A 14,387-nucleotide genomic window follows, 5' to 3' on the forward strand; every position below is an offset into this window, starting at 1 on the left:
CATTATACTTGATTTCCTTTGACCGGAAGAGTGCCTCTGGTGTCACTGTGAGAAGGTCCTCCATTGTGCAAGTGGCAAGGCTCAGACCGCATTGTAGTAGGTGGTCTGTGGTTTGCTCTTCTCCACACTTGCATGTCGTGGACTCCACTTTGTGTCCCCATTTCTTAAGATTGGCTCTTAATCTCATGGTACTAGAGTGCAATCTGTTCAGCACCTTTCAAGTCGCCCAGTATCAGCCACTGATTGAGGTTCCGGGATTTAGCCTGCCACTTTTGGACTCTTGCTTGCTGGGGTGTACCAGTATCTCTGTAGAGCTTAGGAAACTATTTCTTGATTTAAGGTGTTGTTTTGCTGCTGATATCCGAAAAGAGGATGGGTTGGAGATGTCAATGCCGTGGTCCTTTCATTACAGCCTGCTACTTTCCGACGGATGTCAGGTGGTGCAATATCGGCTCAAAAATATAATTTCTCCAGTGGTGGAAGGTGTAGATATCCTGTGATAATGAGGCATGTCTCATTAAAAGCCACATCCACTGTTTTAATGTGGTGAGATGTATTCCACACCAGGCATGCATATTTAGCAGCAGAGTAGCAACGCGCAAAGGCAGATGCCTTCACTGTGTCTTATTTGTAAGGTGCTAACCATTATAGCAATGTATTACAGAACTTGGCTTGGGAGCATAAGAAATTCATAGTTTTCTCAGCCAATACTTGGAGATTGTTTTCTCAAATGACATGCAACCTACAGCATTTAATATTCATAGGTGGTCTCCCATCCAAGTGCAAACCAGAGCTGCCGATACTTGAGTTCCAAGATCCTTAAGGGTAATTATGTTAATGTGGGGTTTGTGTATTGGTAGTGTTTAAATGCAATTTGTGTCTCGCTTGTATTGCATACTGATTGCATCATCCAGAGTGTACTATAGTCTGGAAAGAGTTAATTACTAAGAAGCTGTAATGACCTTGATGTGTGCCTGGAACTGGGGAATGTCCAGACACAAGTGTGTGCGCACTACTGATTGCATCAGTTCTGTTCTGCTGTCTGCTGAGAAGTCAAGTCCTGTGTCCATTGTCTTCAAGTCTGTTTGTCTTTATTACTGCTTTCAGTAAAACTTGTATATAGTTTTACCATCGTCTCTGATGTCTCTTCGTGCTATGTTCCTCTGACTCCATCCAACTGCTGCTGCGCTGCGTAAATTATTCTGACAATTTATGCCATATTGGGTAAACACTTAAGAGGATCCATCATTTTCATCACAGTTAAGACCAGAGATGGGCAACTTTGGGACTTCCATGTGTTTCTGACCATCAGTGTACAGAATAATGAGGGATTATGGGTGCTGCAATTAAAAAAAACCCAACAGCTACAGTTGCCCATGCCTTCCCTTGAACATTTCCTGTGTGCCAGAGTTTGAATCCCTCCCAATGTGCGAAGATAGTGCTTCCTATGCATGCAGAATATGGCCACACCCCTGGTTTGAGATGCTGTCATTGATTCCAACCCTTCCTTGCTCCCTCTGACCCACAAGAGAAGTTTAAGAAAGATGTATTCACTGTAATATATCTCTCGAATATGCTGGGTGGGGGAAGATGATTCACTCGCTAAAAGCTTCAACCTTCAGGGTTGACACTTGTAGGTGGGACCAAGGTCACCTCTCTTGTAGTTTCCCTACCACATCGAAAGAGCAACAGTTATGCTGGTTAATGTTTGACACTTGGTGTTTCGTCCATCTGCCGCTGTCACTAAGGCGACAACAAGAGTGGGTTCCAGGTTTGTAGAGGAAAGGGCCCAAGCTTGGCTTGTACCACACCTGCCATTTTTGTTGTCAAAGCAAAACAGGGCAGAGCACTTTGACCCTCCAGGTGTTTTGGACTTCAACTCCCATAATTCCTAACAGCCTCAGGCAGTTTCCTCCAAGGTCACGTGGCCATTGGCATGGCTACATGGAGCACTGTTACCTTCCCGCCAGAGCAGTACCTATTGATCTACTCACATTTGCATGTTTTCGAACTGCTAGGTTGGCAGAAGCTGGGGCTAACAGCGGGTGCTCACTCCGCTCTCTGGATTCAAACCTGCGACCTTTTGGTTCTGAAGTTCAACAGCTCAGTGCTCTAACATGCTGCGCCACTGGGGGCTCCCTCCTTTCCCTTAGAGCCAACGTAAGTTGGAAATTATCTGAAAGCACACAACAACACAGCCACATTGGAACGCACTTCACTATGGGTCCAGAAGTGTGAGAACCCATAGTGGTGCAATGGGTTAAAACCTTGTGCCGGCAGGACTGCTGACTTGAAGGTTGGGTTGCTGAGCTGCAGGTTGCGGGTTCCAATCCGGGGAGAGCACGGATGAGCTCCCTTTGTCAGTTCCAGCTCCCAATGTGGGGACATCAGAGTAGCCTTCCACAAGGATGGTAAAAACGTCTCCTGGGCGACATCCTTGCAGATGGCCAATTCTCTCACACCAGAAGCGACTTGCAGTTTCTCAAGTTGCTCCTGACACACACACAAAAGTGTGTGAACCAAACCTCTGGAGAGTTTTGTGAGTTAAGTGTTACAACTTGGCTGCTCCATATACTATTATTTAGAAAACCCACTGGACTAGGAAACAGGGGTGTAGAGATCGTGGTGCCAAATGAAATCTATGTAAAATAATAATGTTGTCTCCCCACTCCCAATTCCCATTTGATTTCTAGCATTTTGCAAAGACCCAAACAAGACATTTTGTTTGTTGGAGTTGGAGCAACAATCGAGTAACAGGAAGGCATTTGCCACCAAGATATCTAAGGAACTCCATGCCTGAACTGCCAACAAGCTATAAAGAAAAGGATAAGGGCTGTATATCAACTGCAACAGGAATCGGATGAAGGGCAGCCGGAGTGAGCTCTGAAGCCTGTTTATTCCAAGCTCTGCTGGTGGATGAGGATTGGAGTGAGAACAGCATGGCCACAGACAGCTCTTTTGGTTGCCCACATGAAGCTGTGACGTTTATGTTGCCTCCTTATTGTTTTACGTTATTGTTTTGCACTTTTTGTATCTTGCATGCTGCACCTTGGAGTGCTTTGTGAGCCACCTCTCTGGGAGATGGTGGCAAGGTATAAATAACATTTATTATTACATTAGAGTCTCACTTATCCAACATAAATGGGCCGGTAGAACACTGGATAAGCGAAAATGTTGGATAATAAGGAGAGATTAAGGAAAAGCCTATTAAACGTCAAACTACGTTATGATTTTACAAATTAAGCACCAAAACATGTTTTACAACAAATCAACAGAAAAAGCACTTGAATACACAGTGATGTTATGTAGTAATCACTGTATTTATGAATTTAGCACCAAAACATTGCAATGTATTGAAAATATTGACTAGAAAAACATTGACTACTAACAAATTGACTACAAATGAGGATAGAATTGCATAAAATGAATTTACAATAACGTTTTTGGAAATTAAATCCCTAATAAGTTCAATCCGTGCTGCCTAGAAAAACAGCTGTGAATCTGGACAGGAGGCAAACTGTGTTGGATAATCCAGAACTTTGGATAAGTGAGACTCTACTGTAATGTGTTTTACTATGCTGGCTATGTAGTGTACGGAGCCCCCGGTGGCGCAGTGTGTTAAAGCGCTGAGCTGCTGAACTTGCTGACCGAAAGGTCAGCGGTTCAAATCCAGGGGAAGGGAGTGAGCTCCCGCTGTTAGCCCCAGCTTCTGCCAACGTAGAAGTTCGAAAACATGCAAATTTATTTATTTATTTATTTAATACATTTATATCCCGCCCTTCTCACCCTGAAGGGGACTCAGAGCGGCTTACAAATTAAATTTACATACAATATCATATTATTAGCATAGCACAATACTGGCAATAAATTACCATATTGTACTATATCTTTATATTGTAATATTATTAATAATATTACATGTAATATATAATTTATCATTAATATTATTATATTGTATTATTATTATATTGTATTATAAAATAATATTATTAATATTATGTGCATATACAATATATTATAATATTATATATTATTGTAAATTATATTATATATGTATATATTCATGTGTGTGCGTGTGTGTGTGTGTGTATATATATATGTGAGTAGATCAATAGATACAGCTCTGGCGGGAAGGTAATGGCGCTCCATGCAGTCATGCCAGCCACATTACTTTGAAGGTGTCTACGGACAATGCCTGCTCTTCGGCTTAGAAATAGAGATGAGCACCAACCCTCAGAGCTGGACGCGACTGGACTTAATGTTACCGTTACCTTTAGACATGAAATTCATTGTAGGACCTGCTTGGAAATTGCTTCATGAGCTGTTACAAGGGATGAACACAACACAAGGGATGAAAATAATAAAATGTAACCCAAAAGTAAACTGGACAGCCACAGGCCTGGGCAAACTTCGGCCCTCCGGGTGTTTTGGACTTCAACTCCCACAATTCCTAACAGCCGGTAGGCTGTTAGGAATTGTGGGAGTTGAAGTCCAAAACACCCGGAGGGCCGAAGTTTGCCCAGGCCTGTGCTACAAGAAGCCTGGACAATTTAATGTTTTCAAGAGAGAACTTCTTTCAGGATGAGGCATGTTTCTATAGCAGAGGATTTTCCTCCCACTCTAAACACTTTACTGGAGATACTTGCATTTCCTGGGACGATGGAAAAAATGTTTAATCCGCCAAGTCACTTGAAGACTATAAATATCACAAGAGGGCAAAAACAAGACCCCAGAAACGTCTCCTTTGGATAATAAACTTTTTACAGGCCACTTTGTATTTTGGTCTTCCCTGGAGCCAGTACTATTATGAAGCGGGAAAAAGGACTTGCAAGTCAAACTGAAAGCTTAAGAGTTGCTTTGTTGGAAAGCTTATCATATTATGATAATGGTGCCTCTATTGTACTTAACACCATCATAGTCGTCGATTCATGACATTATAACAAGCATGGGCCAGCTTGGGCTCTCCCTCAGCCACTTAAGCTGGGAGGGTCATAGACATGTGATTGTGCTGAGCATGTTCAGACTCAGGACTCCATTTTGTAGTCAGTGTCTGCTTAAGCGGCTGAGGGGGAAAAGGAAAGGACCTGAGGCTGTTAGGAATGGTGGGAGTTGAAGTTCAAAACATCCGGGGGCTCAAGTTTGCCCATGCCTGGTACCGACCTATACAATGCCCTTTCCTTTGTTTAACCGAGTTCTGCAAAAAATGCAGTGATATGCTTAAGATTGTCAATCATTAGCAACTTCGTCGAAGTAACAGACCACTAAAACAAAACGGCAAACCTAGTAGAAAAGGTTAACATTTAACTGTTATTGAAAGAAATACAGAGCCTACTAACAATTAATTAAACTGCGAAACCTTCTCTAGTAACCTTCCATCCCTGTCACTTATCAAACACTGTAAACAAACAGAAAAACATTAGAATGGGTTTCCTCAGAATTTCAGATCCTCATATGGAGAAGCTAAAACATACGCGGGTTGAATGAAAAGTAATCCCTCCACCTTCGTTACTTGGGTTTCAATGGGAATATTTTAATAAATCAAATACATCCTTAAAATGTGCTCTTTAACTACTACTATTCACTTTTCCACATAATCACCAGACAATTGGATACATTTCTGCCAACGATGAACAAGTTTTCTGAAGCAGTCACGGAAGAAGTCGACACTGTGTTTCCGCAACCGGCGTCTCACAGGACCCATTGTGCACAGATCTTCCAATAGCCAAGCAAAGCAATAATGTGACCCACACGTACTTGTGGTATGCCAATTAAGCTTGAAATTTCTCTCTGAGTGATACAACAATCGTCCTGAATCAATCTGTCAACCTTTTACTTGTGAAACTCGGTGGTTGCTGTCACAGGACGTCCAACTCTATGTTCGTCACGCAAGTCAGATGTTCCCACCTCAACACAATCACCATAAACAATATGCATTCTCTGAGGAATCTCCTTTGGGGTGACACCTTCTGCTGTCAAGAATTCGATGACTGCACGTTGAGCAGGGTTCCATACTTCGCACTTTAACAACACAACCGTTCAATGCTAAGGCTGCCCACCAAATGGAACTGTAGAGGAGAGTCTACTGAACAAGCCAGGATCTGCCGCAGACCAGGACTGCCATCTGTTGAGTTACGAAGGCGGAGGCATTACTTTTCATTCAACCCTCGTATTTTTTTTGTTGGCACCCACAACAAATTATAGTCACATTTTGCTGTTTTCATGCCCAAGTTTGCCCATACCTGGCCTACATTATAGGCTCCTGAACTGCAAAAACTGGAGGTACTTCCACACTGCCGTATAATCCAATCCAAATTTTATATAACAGTGTAGAAGGGGCCTGGGAGTCGTAGAGTGGCCTTAGACCTCGCTTTGGGATGATGCGTCTTAACATTGGAATGTATTTTAATTATGTTTTATGTATTTATTAATTTTAAATCTTAGTAAGGTAAAGGTTTCCCCTGATATTAAGTCCAGTCGTGTCTGACTCTGGGGATTGGTGCTCATCTCCATTTCTAAGCCGAAGAGCCGGCGTTGTCCGTAGACACCTCCAAGTTCATATGGCCGGCATGACTGCATGAAGCGCTGTTACTTCGTGTTTTTATGCCCAAGACACGTTTAAATCTTACTTCATGTTTTTATTCCCAAGACACTATGTAGTGCCGTTTGTAAGCTACCCTTGAGTCCCTTTTAGGGTAGAGAAAGGTTGGATATAAATATGGTAATTAAATAATAAATAAGCAGCAAGACGTTGAAGCTGCAAGGCTATTCAATGCCAATCAAGATGGCCACTGCAACATTCACACCTGCCTCAAGCAGACAAGAGTTGGGTTGTTGTATGTCTTTCAGGCTGTGTGGCCATGTTCCAGAAGTATTCTCTCCTGACGTTTCGCCCACATCTATGGCAGGCATCTCCATGCCTCACAACCTCTGAGGATGCCTGCCATAGATGTGGGCGAAACGTCAGGAGAGAATACTTCTGGAACATGGCCACACAGCCTGAAAGACACATAACAACCCTGTGATCCCGGCCATGAAAGCCTTCGACAACACAGACAATAGTTCTTTCTCTCACCCTGAACCTTTGATATACAAACATTTCCAACAGACTTCACAACCTCTGAGGATGCCTGCCATAGATGTGGGTGAAACGTCAGGAGAGAATACTTCTGGAACATGGCCACACAGCCTGAAAGACATATAACAACCCTGTGATCCCGGCCATGAAAGCCTTCGACAACACAGACAATAGTTCTTTCTCTCACCCTGAACCTTTGATATACAAACATTTCCAACAGACTTCACAACCTCTGAGGATGCCTGCCATAGATGTGGGTGAAACATCAGGAGAGAATGTTTCTGGAAAATAGCCATACTTCCCAGAAAACTCACAGCAACCCAGTGATTCCGGCCATGAAAGCCTTCGACAACACATAAGAAAATACTCCGTAAACATTCCAAAAAATTCACTAAAATCAAGATACAATTGACAGTATTATGATATGAACCATGCCCAACCTAACACAGAACACCAAGCTAGAAGAGAACATCACAGACGATGTTGATTGAGAAGCTTTGGGAGGGGAACAACCATTATTTTCAGGTTGTGTGGGGCTTAAATTAGCTCCAACATTCCTATGAAAAATCCCCATTTTGCTTGGGAAGAACACGGATAAGGGCGGCCGCCATTCTGCGCCAAGGAAGCGACACGGCTCTTTCCCAGAGAGATGGGAGGGGACCAGCATCCGACTGCAACCCAGAGGGAATTGAGGTTCTTTTCTGTCTCAAGAGCGGCAAACACAACATGGAGGTCAATCTGCCCTGGAAGACCAAAGCGTTCCAACGTTCGACTCACGCTCCTTGCTTTTCTCCCATGAAACAGATACAGCAGATCATAAATTACGACTTGGACGCATTGCAGATGGGAGTATCCACAAGAAATAAACATTGGATTTGGTAACACTGTAGAGTCTATCCACACCATGTAACTATTTCCAATCCAAGAGAATGCATTTGGGAAGACTGGGTTGCTGTGCGTTTTCTGGGCTGCATGGACAAGAGTTTGTCCATTCTGGACAAGAGGTTTTTTTTTCTCCCACCCTGGAGATTCCACAGATATATAAACCTCACTTGCCTAGTTTCCAACAGACCTCACAACCTCTGAGGATGCCTGCCACAGATGTGGGTGAAACATCAGGAGAGAATGCTTCTGGAAAATAGCCATATATCACACCTGCCTCAAGCAGACAAGAGTTCTTTCTCTCACCCTGAACATTTGATATACAAACCCTAATTGGCTAGTTTCCAACAGACTTCACAACCTCTGAGCATGCCTGCCATAGATGTGGGTGAAACATCAGAAGAGAATGCTTCTGGAAAATAGCCATATATCACACCTGCCTCAAGCAGACAAGAGTTCTTTCTCTCACTTTGAACATTTGATATACAAACCCTAATTGGCTAGTTTCCAACAGAATTCACAACCTCTGAGGATGCCTGCCATATATGTGGGTGAAACATCAGGAGAGAATGCTTCTGGAAAATAGCCATATATCACACCTGCCTCAAGAAGACAAGAGTTCTTTCTCTCACCCTGAACATTTGATATACAAACCCTAATTGCCTAGTTTCCAACAGACCTCACACCTCTGAGGATGCCTGCCACAGATGTGGGTGAAACATCAGGAGAGAATGCTTCTGGAAAATAGCCATATATCACACCTGCCTCAAGCAGACAAGAGTTCTTTCTCTCAATCTGAACATTTGATATACAAACCCTAATTGACTAGTTTCCAACAGACCTCACACCCTCTGAGGATGCCTGCCACAGATGTGGGTGAAACATCAGGAGAGAATGCTTCTGGAAAATAGCCATATATCACACCTGCCTCAAGCAGACAAGAGTTCTTTCTCTCACCCTGAACATTTGATATACAAACCCTAATTGCCTAATTTCCAACAGACCTCACAACCTCTGAGGATGCCTGCCATAGATGTGGGTGAAACATCAGGAGAGAATGCTTCTGGAAAATAGCCATATATCACACCTGCCTCAAGCAGACAAGAGTTCTTTCTCTCACCGTGAACATTTGATATACAAACCCTAATTGGCTAGTTTCCAACAGACTTCACAACCTCTGAGCATGCCTGCCATAGATGTGGATGAAACATCAGGAGAGAATGCTTCTGGAAGATGGCTGCTGATAATGGTAGTTCCAAAAAGTGTTGGTAAACAGTCTTTTAAAAAGTCCTGATTGGCCTGGAGTGTGGATGGGCAAATTTCAAAGACTGCAGTCCAAGGAAGCAAATCCTCCCACTAGACTTTCCCAGTGACCTTTAAGACCTTTGTAAAAATATCGGGCAGGGGAAGCCAGATTTGGAATCTGCTGGCAGCATATCTTGGACTAGATCTCTTCAAGCCATGGGCTGCACAAGGTCGATGGGAAATCATTAAGAGTCTGAAACACTGTGGTATTGATTAGCACTGAATAGCCTTGCAGCATCAAAGCCTGGCTGCTTCCTGTCTCCAACCCAGACCAGTTCTTTCTCCCACCCTGGCCATTATTCAGCAATAAAACCCACTTGCCCTACTTTCCAAACAGACCTCACAACCTCTGAGGATGCCTGCCATAGATGTGGGCGAAACGTCAGGAGAGAATGCTTCTGGAACATGGCCAGACAGAACACAAAACTCACAGCAACCCAGTGATCCCGGCCACGAAAGCCTTCGACAACACAATGGCACACTCCGTCGCCAATGAATTCCAGAAGCCGTAAGAGGAATCAAGCAAATCTTGTCCCTTGGAAATTCATTTCCATTGAGCCGTGTTTCATTTTGAGGCTCCAAACCAGGACCTATGTTGGCATATATTTGCAGATGCATCTTGATATAAGTTGGATACAAATGGAACCAAGCAAGATCTGGATCTCAAGAAGTTCAAAGAGTGGGAAATGTCACTCTTAAGGCACTTAAAGCATCAAATCAGCTCAGATCGAAGGCTTTAGATCTGTATCGTGCATGGGCAAACTTTGGCCCTCCAGGTGTTTTGGACTTTAACTCCCACAATTCCTAACAGCCTACCGGCTGTTAGGAATTGTGGGAGTTGAAGTCCAAAACACCTGGAGGGCCAAAGGTTGGGAACCACTGTATTAAAGGACCAAAAGCATTACATAGGACAGGAAAAATGGCAATTATAAGGACCATACTTTGAGGCACTCATCATGTTTTGACAGACAAGCCAGCCTTGGGCAACGGCAACAACATGGTCCAAGTATGAAAGGCCATAAAACTCATGGCCTGCCACTCAAAAGCTCCCACTCTTGATCATCCCAGAGACATTGAGAAAGGGCCACGCTGTCCCCGGAAGAGGTCACGCCAAATCGGTGCCACGTCATGACGGAAGCGTCAATTTCCAGGTATTTATTGGCAGAGAAAGAAAAGAAATGAAGACAGGAAAAACAGATGGTATGGGAGGAAAGTAGGTAAGGAAGAAAGGGATAAAAAAAGAAAGAATGGAAGGATGGGTTGCTGTGAGTTTTCACAGCTGTGTGATCATGTTCCAGAAGCATTCTCTCCTGATGTTTCGCCCATATCTATGGAAGGCATCCTCAGAGGTTGTGAAGTCTGTTGGATACTAGGCAATTGGGGTTTATATACAAAACAAAAGCCATACAGCCCGGAAAACACACAGCTACTCAGTGATTCCGGCCATGAAAGTCTTCGACAACACAATGGAAGGATAGATGGAAAAAAGGAAAAATGGAGGGGAGAAAGTAAAGAACGAAAGAGTCAACATCACTCTTGCAACATCACTCTGGAGCCCCTTAACATATGCAAAATAATAATATATAAAAATAATAACATTGTAATGTAATAGTGCTGGTATATTGTATGTAATATTATCTTGCAATATAATATATTGTATGTACAACAACTTATGATATGGTACTATATATTATAATAATAGTATAATGTACTGGTAGTTTATTATAGATTGTGGTATAATACAATATAATATGATAATTGTATATTATATATGACGTAATACTCTTAGTAATATCAGAGTATAATGTGTTATTTATTTTTGATGTACATGCGGATTTGTTTTTGGGATTCGGGGAGTTTAGTACTTTTGTCTTTGTTCAGTTTTTTTCAGACAGGAAAAAATCAGGGTGAGCTAATACCTCCCAACAAAGGATTGCCCCATGCAGAAAGCAGCCAGGATTTGAAACAGAAACGCCATTCAGTGCTAATCGAAATCGCCACAACAGACCTCACAACCTCTGAGGATGCCTGCCACAGATGTGGGTGAAACGTCAGGAGAGAATGCTTCTGGAACATGGCCATACATATGTAGAGGCGGATTTGTTTTGGGGATTTGGGGCGTTGTTTGTCTTTGCCTTTGTTCAGCTTCAGACGGCATTGAATGTTTGCAAATATCTGTTGTGAACCATCCAGTGTTGTAAACAGTCCAGAGGGCGGGAGATAAAGTAAGTATTATTATTATTATTATTATTATTATTATTATTATTATTAAAGGAAGGAAAAGGAGAACGGAAATAAGAAAGGTAGAATGGAGAGAAGAGAGAGAGAAACAGGAAAGAAAAAAGGTAGAGGGAGGAAGGAAGAATAGAGGGGAGGAAGGAAAAGGAGAAAAGAAATAAACGAAGGAAGGAAGGAAAAAGAGAAAGGAAATAAAGGAAGGAAGGAAGGAAGGAAAAGGAGAAAGGAAATTAATGAAAGAAGGAAGGAAGGAACAAAAAAGAGAAAGGAAACAAACAAAGGAAGGAAAGAAAAAAGGCAGAATGATTGGAAGGAGAGAAGGAAAAGGAGCAAGGAAGAAAGGAAGGATAAAAGGCAGAATGGATGTAAAGAAGGAAGAATTGAGGGGGGAAAGAGAGCAAAATAGGAAAGAAGAAAGGTAGAAATGGATGGAAAGAAGGATGAATGTTGGGGAAGACTGAAGGAAAAGGAAGGAAAAAGGCAGAATGGATAGAAGGAAGAACAGTGGGAAGGAAGGAAGGAAAAGAATAAATAAAGAAGAAAGGAAAAAGGCAGAATGGACGGAAGAATGGAGAGAAAGAGCAAAATAGGAAAGAAGGAAGGTAGAATGGAGGGGAGGAAGAAAGGAAAATGAGATAGGAAATAAGGAAGGAAAAAAGGATGGATGGAAAGAAGGAGGGAGGGAGGAAAAGCAGAATAGATGGAAGAATGGAGGGGAGGAAGGAAAAAAGAAAGGAAGGAAGGAAATATGGAAATGAGGAAAAAGGAAGAATAATGGAGGGAAGGAAGACTGGAGAGGAGGAAGAGAGCAAAATAGGAAGGAAGGAAAAATGGATGGAAAGAAGGATGAATGGAGGGGAGAAAGAGAAGAAAACAGGAAAGATGGGAGAATGGATGGAAAGAGGGATGAATGGAGGGAGGGAGGAAAAGGAGAATGGGTGGAAGAATGGAGGGGAGGAAGGAAAAAAAAGAAGGAAGGAAAGGGAGAAAGGAAATAGGGAAAGAAGGAAAAAAGGAAGAATAATGGAAGGAAGGAAGACTGGAGAGGAGGAAGAGAGCAAAGTAGGAAGGAAGAAAGGAAAAATGGATGGAAAGAAGAGAGAATGGAGGGGAGGGAGGAAGGAAAAAGAGAAAGGAAATATGGAAGGAAGGAAAAAAGGATGGAAAGAAAGCAGAATGGATGGAAAGAAGGGAGAAAGGAGGGGAGAAAGAAGAAAATAGGAAAGCAGGAAGAATGGAGGGAGGGAGGGGAAAAAAGGAAGGAAGGAAAGGGAGAAAGGAAATATGGAAAGAAGGAAAAAAGGAAGAATAATGGAAGGAAGGAGGACTGGAGAGAAGGAAGAGAGCAAAGTAGGAAGGAAGGAAGAAAATATGGATGGAAAGAAGGGAGAATGGAGGGGAGGAAAGAAGGAAAAGGAGAAAAGAAATGTGGAAGGAAGGAAAAAAGGATGGAAAGAAGGATGAATGGAGGGGAGAAAGAGAAGAAAACAGGAAAGATGGGAGAATGGATGGAAAGAGGGATGAATGGAGGGAGGGAGGAAAAGGAGAATGGGTGGAAGAATGGAGGGGAGGAAGGAAAAAAAGGAAGGAAGGAAATAGGGAAAGAAGGAAAAAAGGAAGACTAATGGAAGGAAATAAGGAGCCCCGGTGGCGAAGTGTGTTAAAGCGCTGAACTTGCAGACCGAAAGGTCCCAAGTTCGAATCCCGGGAGCGGAGTGAGCGCCCGCTGTTAGCCCCAGCGCTTGCCAACCTAGCAGTTTGAAAACATGCCAATGTGAGTAGATGAGTAGGGAAGGTAACGGCGCTCCGTGCAGTCATGCCATTGGCCACACGACCTTGGAGGTGTCTACGGACAACGCCGGCTCTTGGGCTTTAGAAATGGAGATGAGCACCAACCCCCAGAGTGAGACATGAGTGGAGGGAAGGAAGAGAGCAAAATAGGAAGGAAGGGAGGAAGGAAGGGAGGGAGAATGGAGGGGAGAAAGAGAGGCTGAGACTGAGAGAGACCTTCGCTCCCCTCAGCGTCTTTTTGAGGGAGGAAAGCGGACGACGGAGTCCCACAGAGGCCAAAAGGCGCAAGTTTTCCTCTCCTCTCCTCTCCTGTCCGGAGTGCCTACCTCCTCCTCGCTGCTTCCGCCGCTGTGCTCGCTCTCCTTGGGGGGCAGGGTGCTCATGGCGGGGTGCGAGGCCTTCTCCCCTTCCTTCCTTCCTTCCTTCCTTCCTTCCTTCTTCTTGCCGCCCTCCGAGTGAGGCGTGAGGCGTGGGTCCGGGTCCGGGGCGGGGGCGCGCGCTTTGACTCCCTCCCTCCAGCTGGACGCCACGCCGACCAATCAGGCGCCACGAGGCTCAGCTGCGGGCCCAGGTGGCCCCCCTCCGTGGCCCTGCCAATCAGCGCGAAAGGGGCGGGGCTAAAGAGGGAGGGGCGCGCGCCCGTCCCCGGCGAAACCCCGCCCCCCTCTCTCCCTCCCTCCCTCCCTCCCTCTGGGAAACTTTTAAAACTTTCATGAACTTGCCGCCGGGTCGCGCTCTCTTAAAGGGCCCGCGCGCGCACTCCCCTGTTTATCCAGATCTCCACAACCTCTGAGGATGCCTACCATAGATGTGGGCGAAACGTCAGGAGAGAATGCTTCTGGAACATCGCCACACAGCCCGAAAGACATACAACAACCCTGCAACATTCAGACTTGCCTCAAACAGACAAGAGTTCTTTCTCCCATCCTGGACACTATTCCACAGATATATAAACCCCACTTGCCTCGTTTCCAACAGACCTCACAACTTCTGAGGATGCCTGCCATAGATGTGGGCGAAACGTCAGGAGAGAATGCTTCTGGAACATCGCCACACAGCCCGAAAGACATACAACAAACCCTGCAACATTCACACT

At 44.0% G+C, this 14,387-nt stretch overlaps 1 protein-coding gene across 1 annotated transcript in view; it reads right to left on the minus strand.

Annotated features, from left to right (window-relative positions):
- rbpms2 (RNA binding protein, mRNA processing factor 2) overlaps positions 1 to 13,830 on the minus strand; it is a 44,206-nt gene extending 30,376 nt beyond the window's left edge. Inside the window, exon 1 of the mRNA XM_062963492.1 lies at positions 13,618 to 13,830. Coding sequence (XP_062819562.1) covers positions 13,618 to 13,674 — 57 coding nt within the window. The 5' untranslated portion in view covers positions 13,675 to 13,830. The remainder of the gene's footprint in view (positions 1 to 13,617) is intronic.
- Positions 13,831 to 14,387: the final 557 nt, after the last annotated feature.

This window comes from Anolis carolinensis, unplaced genomic scaffold, assembly GCF_035594765.1.
Source record: "Anolis carolinensis isolate JA03-04 unplaced genomic scaffold, rAnoCar3.1.pri scaffold_11, whole genome shotgun sequence".
Lineage (NCBI taxonomy): Eukaryota > Metazoa > Chordata > Lepidosauria > Squamata > Dactyloidae > Anolis > Anolis carolinensis.